This window comes from Chrysochloris asiatica, unplaced genomic scaffold (genome assembly GCF_000296735.1).
Source record: "Chrysochloris asiatica unplaced genomic scaffold, ChrAsi1.0 scaffold00154, whole genome shotgun sequence".
In the NCBI taxonomy this organism is placed as follows: domain Eukaryota; kingdom Metazoa; phylum Chordata; class Mammalia; order Afrosoricida; family Chrysochloridae; genus Chrysochloris; species Chrysochloris asiatica.
The window spans coordinates 5,982,301-5,994,212 of NW_006408672.1; the positions used below are offsets into that span (position 1 = coordinate 5,982,301).

At 39.4% G+C, this 11,912-nt stretch overlaps 1 protein-coding gene across 1 annotated transcript in view; it reads left to right on the plus strand.

Annotated features, from left to right (window-relative positions):
- DSCAM (Down syndrome cell adhesion molecule) overlaps window positions 1-11,912 on the plus strand; it is an 888,132-nt gene that overhangs the window by 495,721 nt on the left and 380,499 nt on the right. Inside the window, exons 13-14 of the mRNA XM_006870860.1 lie at window positions 274-552; window positions 10,723-10,842. Coding sequence (XP_006870922.1) covers window positions 274-552; window positions 10,723-10,842 — 399 coding nt within the window. The remainder of the gene's footprint in view (window positions 1-273; window positions 553-10,722; window positions 10,843-11,912) is intronic.

The following is an 11,912-nucleotide window of genomic DNA, read 5'->3' on the forward strand; positions in this document are numbered from 1 at the left end:
TCACTGGCTAAAGCTCGTGGCTGCTAACCAAAGGTCAGTGGTTCCCACTCACCAGCTGCTCTCTGGGGAAAACATGTAGAAGTCTACTTCCTTAGAAATTAGAGCTTCAGGAGCCCCATGGAACAGTCTGCTCTGCCATTTACAGTCACTATGAGTCAGAATCGACTCGATAGCAGTGGGTTTGGTTTGCTGAAAGCAAAAAACAAATAGAGAGGTCATGCAAAGTTTATTATTATTGGCCCTCCATTACTTCTTATTTTTCTTTTCTTTCAGTTCCACCTTTTATCCAACCTTTTGAGTTTCCAAGATTCTCCATAGGACAGAGGGTCTTCATCCCATGTGTTGTGGTCTCAGGGGACTTACCAATCACTATTACCTGGCAGAAGGACGGCCGGCCCATCCCAGTGAGCCTCGGTGTAACCATCGACAACATAGACTTCACAAGTTCCTTAAGGATTTCCAACCTCTCTCTGATGCACAATGGGAACTATACTTGCATCGCACGGAATGAGGCTGCGGCTGTGGAGCACCAAAGTCAGCTCATTGTGAGAGGTAAACAGGAGGCCAGGAGCCCCCAATAAACTCCATCCAGTAGACTTCAAAAGCAGCCCAGTTGACATGTGATTGAAATCGTGTAAAAATAACTGGAATTCATGGAACTCACATTTTTCACATTAACAAAAAGCATGACGATAGGATGCCTGTAAATTCCAAGTCAGGGTTTTAGTTAGTGAAAATAGAAAGTTTTATGTAATTATGTTAAGAAAAGTATAAGAGAGATGAGAGAGTTATAGATTTAATTCATGATATTAGGCTTCCAGATGCTAATATGGGATTTTTAAAAAAATAAACTTTTATTTTAGAGTGAATTTACATTTTCAGAGAAGGTGCAAAGATAGTGCAGAAGGTTGATTCATACCTACACACTTTCTTAGATAAAAATCTTAAGTCATTATAGTGTATTTGTCTTAAATAATAAACCAAATGGAATCCTGGCTTGACACTGTAGGATAAGCACATTGACTGCAATGTCGGTTTGAACAACAAGGTCGGTGGTTCAAATCCACTAGCTACTCCTCAAAAACCCTATACAGCATCACTATGCATCAGAACTGACTCAGTGGAACTTAACAACATTAACCACAATGAACCAATAAATGATATATTATTATAAACTAAAGATCATACATGATTCACGTTTCCTTAATTTTTACCCAGCATTCTAGACAACTATACTGAGAGTTTCTCAGACTCAACCCACTGATTTTTGAAGGTAAAAATCTGTGAGTTCTTGCTATATTTTTTTATTTTATATGTTGTTGTTGTCGTTAAATGGCTTCGAGTTGGTTTCAACTCATAGTGACCCTGTACAGGGTTTCCGAGGAGCAGCTGGTGGGCATAGCAATTTTTATATTCTGTGCTTGCCAGTTTGTGAAGTACTTATGAAGGGGCTTGAAAAAGTTCGTGGAATAATTTCACTATCTTTCAGTTTCATTTTTCCATGGACTGCTTGAATCCCCCTCAAATTAAGGTATATGAGAACCTTGGAAGCCATCTGTCGTGTTTTCTTGGTGTATTGGGGAAGGAAATACGATAGACTCAAAGCCATAATCAATTGAAAAATACAACAAAACAAAACAAAAAATTTACTATCACATTCTACAAAAACTATGATACCTTCTTTTATAATTGTTTTGGTACTTACAAAGGCTATGAGAAGAAAAGAAAATTACTTCAAAACACTCTCAATCTGTTATTCTTTAAATTTATGGCAAAGTTATTGGTAAATTGTCAAACAAGAGCATAACTTTCTTAACTATATAGTAAATTGCTTAGTAGCTATCCTTTCCTTCCTTTCTAGAGTTCTCTACTTAAATTTCTCATTCATTCTTTTCATCAGTGGCTTTGGATTATGGCAATTCTTCCTTGGACATTCTGATCCAAGTGTAAAATACAAAAATTCCAGGTAGAGATGAAATATCATGAAAATTACTTTAGTAATTCCACCATTAATCTTCTCCTCACTCCCAGTTTAGTGATCTATTGAAAAAACTTTAGGCTTTACAATTAATGGGTAGTTTTTTTTACAGTATTGACCCTACTTGAGATCAGAATCACCATTTAGCTGAGAGAGATGGCAAAACTTACAAAATCCAACTGACAATTGGTTGATGATTTGTGAGCCAGCAGTATTCCTCGTGTTAGCTGGAGGACGTCGTCTACATCACGGATAAATGAGAAGTTAGCTAGATTATTGGGGGTGGTTGTTCTAGCTCTGGAGACAGAGAACAACAAGGAGTTGTCATGAAGTAGCAGGAAATCCTGGAGACTGGAGTGGGGAGCTCTGGAAAGAAGAGAGAATGCATACCATATCTACATGACTTAGAGAACATGATTAAGTATACATTACAGGGGTCACATAGAAGAGGCCATGGTAAGGATACAAAGATGAGGCCAATTTTTAGAATGGTAACCTTAGGAATTGAGTTGAAAAAATTTGCAGTATAATATATTTTGAAGAAATTCTAGAAGTTGGTGATGGTTTGTATATTAATAATGGAAGTGCTATCTAAGAAATTTAAGCTGAGATATAAAATAAATAGATATGGTAAAAATTAAATTTGAGACCCAATTTTAGTGATTCCTCATTATAATTCCTTATTAGAGAGTCTTATGATCTCATATCACCATAAAGTTAGCAAACTTTTGATAACTTGGGTCACTGGGTAGCTATGTAAGGACCTAATTTAGAATGAACTCTTTTTATAAGGGAAATGTAAAAAGCAAAAAAAAATAAATTTGCCTCTTGTGTATGTGCCTGTCATAGGCTCAATTTGCTATGTTCTTGTTAAGTACCATCAAGTTGACTCTGACTCAAAGTGACCCTGTAAAGGGTTTCCTGCTGGTAGGTTTGAACCACCACCAACCTTGTGATGAGCAGTCGGTGCTTATCTTAGAGCACCACACCAAGGATATTGATATACATGTTGTTGTGTTGTCAAATGCTGTCCAGTCAGTTCTAACTCACAATGACCCTGTATAGGTTTTCTGAGGAACAGCTGGTGGGTTTGAACTTACAACCTTGTGATTATCAATCCATTGGTTATCCTACAGTGCTGCACCAGGAATAAATATATATACTCTGGTAGCGTAGTGGTTACGAGTTGGGCTACTAACCCCATGATCAGCAGTTCAAAACTACCAGCTGTTCCATGGGAGAAAGATGAGGCTTTCTGCTTCCATAAAGATTTACAGCCTTGGAAAACCCTATGCATGGTCGCTATGAGTCGGAACCGACTCCATGGTACATCACCACCACCACCACTGCCATATACATACAGCAAAAGAGAGAGGTTTATATCAAGGAAATGACTCAGGTAGATGGTCAGTCCCAAGTTAGATGTCGGGCTGGAAGGCTTTAATGATGTACCACATACAGAAACAAACACACTAGCTAAAAGGCCTGTTGTTGTTGACATTAAGCACCATCGAGTCAGATCCAACGCATAGCAACCCTATAAGAAGTTCCAAGGAGTAGGATTTCCAAGGTTTGAACTGCTCAACTTGTGGTTCACAGTCCAGTGTTGACCCTACAGTGCCACACCAGCTAAAAGCCTATGTCGTTGTTGTTGCTAAGTGCCATCGAGTCAGTCCTGACCCATAGTGATCCTGTATAGGGTTTCCAAGGAACTACTGATGAGATTGAATCAGTAATCTTGCAGCTGAATCCAACCTTGAGGTCCAGTGTATTATTCTACAGCACCACACCAGGACTCCAAAAGGCCTATGTTGTTAAGTGCTGTCGAGTTGGTTCCAACTCATAGTGACCCTGTATAGGGTTTCCAAGGAGTGGCTGGTGAGCTTGACCCACCGACCTTGCAGTTCAAACAACTTTGCAGTCTGATGCATTAGCCTACAGTGAAAAGGCTTATAAACCCCCCAAAAAACAAACCCATTGCTGCCAAATAGATTAAGACTCGCAGCAGCCTATGTTATTATTGTTGGTTATGTGCTGTAAAGTCAGTTTCTGACTCACTCTGTACGGCATAGACAAGACTATATTTCTTTACAGGAGCAGAATATCTTATCTTTCTCCCATTAAGTGGCTGGTAGATTCAAACAGCTGACTTTGTGGTTAGCAATCCAACACGTAACCCCGTATTCTACCATGGCTCTGTACAGCAACCTATGTTATTAAGTGACATCGAGTTGGTTCTAACTCATAGTGACCCTGTATGGAGTTTCGTGGAGCAGCTGGTGGGTTTGAATTGCCAACCTTGTGGTTTGCAGTCCAGTGCTGATCCTACAGCAGCCTATAGTTAATCTTTCTTTAACAGGATAAAGAAAAAAATCATACTAGTGTAGCACATACCTGGTTGGCACAAATGGTTAAACACTAGATTACTGGCCAAAAGATTGGCAACTTGAACCCATCCAGAGGCACCTTGAAAGACTACCCTGACAGTCTGCTTTCAAAAGGTCACAGTCTTGGAAATCCTATGGAGCACAGTTCTGCTCTGAAACACATGGCATGGAGTCACCATAAGTGGGAATCTACTTGCAGGATAACTAGCAACAACAACAACAACATCTTATTACTAGGTTTCTTGACCCAACTTCTGATACCATCCATTTTATTGTTTTATCTCCCTCATTAGAGCTCTGGTAGCGTAGTGGTTACGAATCGGGCTGCGAACCTTAAGGTCAGCGGTTCGAAACTACCAGCCGCTCCGCGGGAGAAAGATGAGGCTTTCTACTCCCGTAAGGATTTACACCCTCGGAAACCCTGTACAGGGTCGCTATGGGTCGGAACCGACTCGACGGCACTTAACAAACAAACAAACAAACATTAGATAATCAATTAAACATATTTTCAAAGCATTTTTATAATAGACATTGTTCTGGTTGCTAGGGATACAATGATGCTCAAAACAGAGACACTAAACCCCTGCCCTACAGAGCACACATTCTAGTGGAAGAGGGAGGAAAAGAAGGAAGAGAAGAAAAGAGGGAGGAAGATGGGAGGAAAAGAGAGGAAAGGTTGGAGAGAGGAAGAATGGAAGACAAAAAAGAAAAAGATATCCTTGGTCCATGGAACGGTGACAGGGATAAGAACTGTATGTTAGGTAGGATGGTTGAGGTAAGTGTTTCTGAAGGGGTGATTTTTGAGTAGGACCTGAATGAAGTGAAGGAGTCTATTAAATGGCTAACTAGGCGAACCTTAAGGTCAGCGGTTCGAAACTACCAGCCGCTCCGCGGGAGAAAGATGAGGCTTTCTACTCCCGTAAAGATTTACACCCTCGGAAACCCTGTACAGGGTCGCTATGGGTCGGACCCGACTCGATGGCACTTAACAACAACAACAACAGACAGAGTGGTAGGCAATAAGAGCAAGTACAATGACCTTGAGCCAGGGGTAAGTTTGGTATATTTAGGGGAGTAGCAAGACCATTGTGGTCAAAATCTTCAGAAAGCAGGGTAGGATAGCTTGAAACCAGAGAGACAGGCCTTTATTCTGGGCTTGATGATTTATTAGAAGTATCCTACTAATTTAGGATCCATTTCCATCTGTAATTACCTTGCTTACAATATGTCAATGGTATTTCCCACAGGAACCTCTTCGATTCATTTTAAAGTAATATCCCTTTGGGGTACAGCCAAATTGATGAGAAGAATCATGGATTCATTATAATTGGACATTGTTCCAGGGGAAAGGGAAGAGATTCATTACCTTGCCCATTTGACAAGGGGTTTCTTGCTCTCAGCAGAAGACTTTGAGCCAAATAGATCATAGAATATAGATGAGTACAGATTTATCATTCTTTGCAGATCAATTCTGCAATGATGTCTTAAATGTTGCAATCTGACCTTGATGTTGATTGACCAATTTTAGTAGAAAGCTTTGCTGTGTATAATCTCTACCATGTTTCTTAAAAACAATTTTCTCTCCCTGAAAGACTATCCCTGCTAGAAAGGTATTATTTTAAACATATTAACATTTAAAGCAAAGCATTTCCCTTAAATAAAGCATCTAAATTACAGTGATTTGCTAGTTAAGTGTCTTCAAGTAGATTCCAACCCATAGAGTCCCTGTGTAGAATTTCCAAGGAGCAGCTGGTGAGCTTGAACCACTGACCTTGCAATTCAAACAACTTGGCAGTCAGATGCATTAGCCCACAGAGCCATGCCAGGACTTCTGCTAGTTAAGAAGTGTCCTAGAAACCCATCAGCTATGTAAATGATTTATTTCATTTGCAACCTGGAAACTTTGTTAAAGACATGTTAAAGCAGGACATACTTGCATCTTCTAATTTAACTAACACTCCTACAACAAGGTGACATCTGCCAGTCATTGTTCTAAGTGTTCTTCTCTAAATTAATTTACTCCCTGTAAAAATCCTCTAGATAATTAATTGAGGTTAAAAGACAATTGATGACTTTCACAACAACATCCTACTGAAAATAGAACTGGAGTTCAGCCCTCAGGTATAGGCACTTAACTGTTAAGCTCTGTTGCCTCTCTTTGTTTAACACTTTCAATAGCTAGAAAATTAAAGCAAATTCTTCTCTAGAAACACAGCACTGAGTTCCATCCCAGCTGCCTCTTGTGTCTTGCTATTGTCCACTCCTCTTTGGTTGTTTTGTGACCAAAGTGACCATTTCAACATACTTGTAAGTCCCTTAATAACTAAACCACAATCCTTTCCTTAATCTATGGCTTGTGGTATGTGGAATTGGAGAGTCTCAGTGGTACACAGGTGATAAACAGGCTCACGTCTCTGTCTCAAAATGAACTATGGAACGGAGAGGAAGAACACACACACTTGCTGAGTATCTACTATTTGGTGGACATGATCATATCTCCTCTTACATAATTCTTTGATTATGTCATAGAAAGTCTACCTCATAGATAATCATTAATCTGCAGGGAAGACTGTTGTTGTTGTTCGGTGCCATCGAGTCAGTACCGAACCATAGCGACCTTATGAACAGCAGAACAAAACACTGCCCAATCCTAGGCCAACCTCACTACTGTTGCCATGCTTGAGTTCATCGATGCTTCCACTTGGCCAGTCCAACTCATTGGGAGTTTCCTCTTTTTCTCTGACCCTCCACCTTACCTAACATGATATCCTTCTCCAGCGACTGCTTCCTCCTGACAATATGTCCAAAGTGTAAGAGACGAAGGTTGGCCATCTTGGCCTCTAAGGAGCACTCTGGGTGCACTTCTTCCAAAATGGATCTATTGGTTCTTTCGGCAGTCCATGGCACTTCCAATGTATTTCTCCAATACCATAATTCAAAAGCATCAATTCTTCTACAGTCTTCCTTATTCACTGTCCAGCTTTCGCATGCATATGAGGTTATTGAAAATACCATGGATGGGTCAGGTGCACCTTAGTCCTCAAGCTGATATCTTTGCTCTTCAACACTTTAAAAAGGTCTTGTGCAGCAGATTTGCCTAATGCAATATGCCATTTGATTTCTTGACTGCTGCTTCCATGAGTGTTGATAGTTGATCCAAGAAAAATGAAGTCCTTGACAACTTCAATCTTTTCTCCATTGGTACGAATGCTATTTATTGGTCCAGTGGTGAGGATTTTTGTTTTCTTTACATTGAGATGTAATCCATACCAATGGCTGTGCTGTTTGATCTTCATCAGTAAATGTTTGAAGTCCTCTTCACTTTCAGCAAGCAAGGTTGTATCATCTGCATATCACAGGTTGTTAATGAGTCTTCCTCCAATCCTGATGCCAGGTTTTTCTTCACAGAACCCAGCTTCACAGATTATTTGCTCAGCATATAGGTTAAATCAGTATGGTGAAAGAATACAACCTTGTCGCGCACATCTTTCTTAATTTTAAACCATTCAGTGTTCCCATGTTCTGTTCGAACAACTGCTTCTCTGTCCAGGTACAGATTCCTCATGAGCACAATTAAGTGTTCTGGAATACTCATACTTTGCAATGTTGTCCATAGCTTGTCATGATCCACACAATCAAAAGACTTTGAGTAGTCAATAAAGCACAGGTAAACATCTTTTTGAAATTCTCTGCTGTCAGCCAAGATCCATCGGACATCAGCAATGATATCCCTTGTTCCACGTCTTCTTCTGAATCCGGCTTGAACCTCTGGAAGTTCTCTGTCCGTGTATGATTGTTTCTGTATTACCTTTAGCAAAACTCTATTTGCATAGGATATAAAAGCGATTGTCCAATGATTTCCGCATTCCATTGGGTCACCTCTCTTTGGAATGGGCACAAATATGGATCTCTTCCAATCAGTCAGCAAGATAGTTGTCTTCCAAGTATCTTGGCAGAGATGAGTGAGTGCCTCCTGTGCCGCCTCACTTTCTTGAAAGATTTCAATTTTCATTCCATCAATTCTTGGTCCCTTGTTCTTTGTTAATTTCTTCAATGCACCTTGTACTTCCTCCTTCAGGATCATTGGCTCTTGATCATATGCTACATCTTGATATGGTTGAACATTAATCATTTCCTTTTGTTACAGTGACTCTGTATATTCCTTCCATCTTCTTGTGATGCTTCTGCATCATTCAATAATTTGCCCAGAGAATCTTTCAATAATGAAAGTTGAGGCTTGAATTTTTTCTTCAGTTCCCCCAGCTTGAGAAATGCTGAGTGTGTTCTTCCTTTTTGGTTTTCTTATTTCAGATCTTTGCACATTTTGTTGTAATATTTGGCTTAATCTTCTCTAGCTGATCTTTGATATTTTCTGTTCAGCTCTTGGACCTTCTCATTTCTTCCATTTGCTTTAGCATGTCTATGCTGGAAAGCAAATTTCAGTGTCTCTTCTGACATCCATTTTGACCTTTTCCTTCTTTCTTGTCTTCTCAATGATTTTTTGCTTTCTTCATGTATGATGTTCTTGATGTTATCACACAACTCATCTGGTCTTCAGTCTTTAGTGTTTAATGTATCAAATCTGTTCTTTAGATGATCTGTAATTCAAGAGGGATATATTCAAAGTCATATTTTGGCAGGGAAGGACTAGAGACTAATAGTAGCTTCAGATGCTGTATTTCCTCCAGGGTTTGCAACTTCCCTTTAAGATATAAAACTTCCCTTTAATATATAAAAATTCTTGAAGAAATCATAGTCACTTCACATAACACATTTGCTTTCTCTTGGTAGGTTTTAAGCACAATGTGTGTGTACCATCTTCCCAGCACCTTACTGAATTCACCAACTAAACAGTTACTTAATCTGCTCTTTTCTTAAGGTATATTATAGAGTTATTATGGCACATTATTTCTACGCCCCTGCCCCAATCCCTTTGGGTCCAAAATGATGCTGACGGCAGAAATAATGTGTCCTCTTTAGATTTGGGAGGAAAGTCCAATGCTATATTTAATTCTTCATTGTCTTTGAAATCAGGAAACTAAGCCAGTTGTTATCAGTTCTAACTCATGATAACTCTGTATTTATTGGAGTAGAACTTAGCTCCGTAGGTTTTTATTGACTGATTCTTTGAAAGTAGTTCACCAGGCTTATCTTCTGAGGCACTTCTGGATGGTCTTGAACCACCAACTTTTTGGTTAGTAGTCAAGTGTTTAACCTTTGAAATCAACCTACTGCTGTTGCAGTTGTTAAGTGCCATCGAGTCACTTCCAACTCATAGTGACCCTCAGTGGGGTTTTTGATGAGTGACTGGTATGTTTGAATGACTTTTCTTGAAATGATCAGTTTAGTGCTAATCTCAGCACCACACCAGGTTACCCTATGTTGTTGTTACTGTTGTTGAGTGCCATTGAGTTGATTCGAACTCTAACAACCCTGTACAGGGTTTCCAAGGAGCAACTAGTGGGTTTGAACTGCAGACTTTGTGGTTCACAGTCCAGTGCTTATCCTCAGTGCCACCCCAGGAGTCCATGTCACTCTATTGTTGCTGTTTTTAAGTGCCATCAAGTTGGTTCTGATACACAGCAACCCCGTATAGGGTTTCTAAAGAGCAGCTGGTGAGCTTGAACTGTTGACCATGCAATTCAAATCAACTTTGCAATCCAGCACATTAACCCACAGTACCACACCAGTACTCCTCTATGTTGTTGTTGTTAAATGCAGTCAAGTCAGTTCTGACCCACAGCGACCCTGTATAGGATTTCTTCTGAGGAGTAGCTGGTGAGCTTGAACTGTCGACCTTGCAGATCAAATGACTTTGCAGTCCAGCACATTAACCCACAGTGTCATACCAGGACTCCTCTATAGGAGGGATCTATTAATCACCACCACCCCCATCTCCTGTAAGAGAAAAAACAGGGCTTAGGAACAGACCCAAGAGGAATAATTATCCTAGAAAATTACTATTTAATAAGCACATAGATGTTTTATCTGTCCTTTAAATGGTGGTTCTAACTATACTTCCCATAGAACAAATTTCTGAAGACTTCCTTTAATAACAAAAATATAAAGCAAAATGTCACATTTCCTTAGTTTAGAAAAACCCCAATGCTCAAGAGTCCTGTTGTCCCTATTGCAAAAGAGCTTTCATCTGCATAAGCTCATTGATAGAAACCAAAATTTCCCACACCAAGATTCAATCCTAGTTTGTCCCAAACTGCAAACTCTGATTTTATTTTCTCATCTGTGCAAAATATTCTGTGCATTTTGGGATTCATTAGAATTCTTGGATTCCTCAAGCACACTTTTATTAAGTTATGATCTTGTCTGAATTTCTGGTGGTGTTTTTTTTCTTTTTAGTTCCCCCCAAGTTCGTGGTTCAGCCACGTGACCAGGACGGGATTTATGGCAAAGCTGTCATTCTCAACTGCTCAGCTGAGGGTTACCCTGTACCCACCATTGTGTGGAAATTCTCCAAAGGTAAGAAGTTAGTTGATTTGTTTGTTATATGGAAAATATATGTGGTGTTATCAATTGTAAAGGTAGAAGTGTTTTAACAAAAATGGAGGAGTAATTAAACTTACAGTCCAGGAACAGAGTACTCTAGGAAGATCAAGAGAGAAGAGCACAAGAAGAATATGGAACCCTATCCAGAGATGGAGGCAGAGATGGGGACATGGAGAGAAGGAGCAGCTGAGGACTCTAGATTCATGGAAAGAGAGGAACTGAGAGCTGGCAGCCAAGAGGCAGGATTACAGAATGTGTCCTTGGGTGGTTTAAATTATTATATATGCCTGAGTGTTTATTTATTTATTTATTTATTTTAAAGAGCTAAAATTAATAGAGAGAAATACTATTAACTGATGATACATGGAGGGGATTATAATCATTGTAATGAACAAAGTATATGATTTGTTGAATGTAAAACTGATGAACAGCCCTGTAAACTTACACTCCATTCACAATAAAAACTTTAAAAGAAAATATATGTGGTGTTATAAAGGATTGGATAGCATTTATGTATTTTGAGGGATGTTTCTGGCACAGAGATGTATCTCCACCTCTCCCTAGTCAGTCCTTTCACATATACCACTACTAGGACACTGAAGTGTTTTAAATCAGACTATGAAAGCCTCACTGGCTTTAGTGGTTGGTGTGTAAATTTGAATAACAGTGGTATTAACTGGACTGCCCTGTAGGTACATGGGTGTTATATTATCACAGACAGCTTTGTACCTCATGACTAATCTGGATATGTTCTTTTTGACAATGAACGCAATACCATTCCTCTTCAACTTGTCATTCCCGGCATAGTAAACCATGTGGTGGTCAGATTCAAAATGGCCAATACAAGTCCATTTCAGCTCACTAATGCCTAAGATATCGAGAAGAATTCTACCAACTTCTTCAATCTGAAATTTATCAAACATGCAATCAAGATGTATTGGTGATTGGAATGAAAAGGTTGGGTGCAAAGAGGAAGGATCAGTAGTTGGAAAATATGGCCTTGGTGATAGAAATGATGATGGCATTTACATGATAGAATTCTG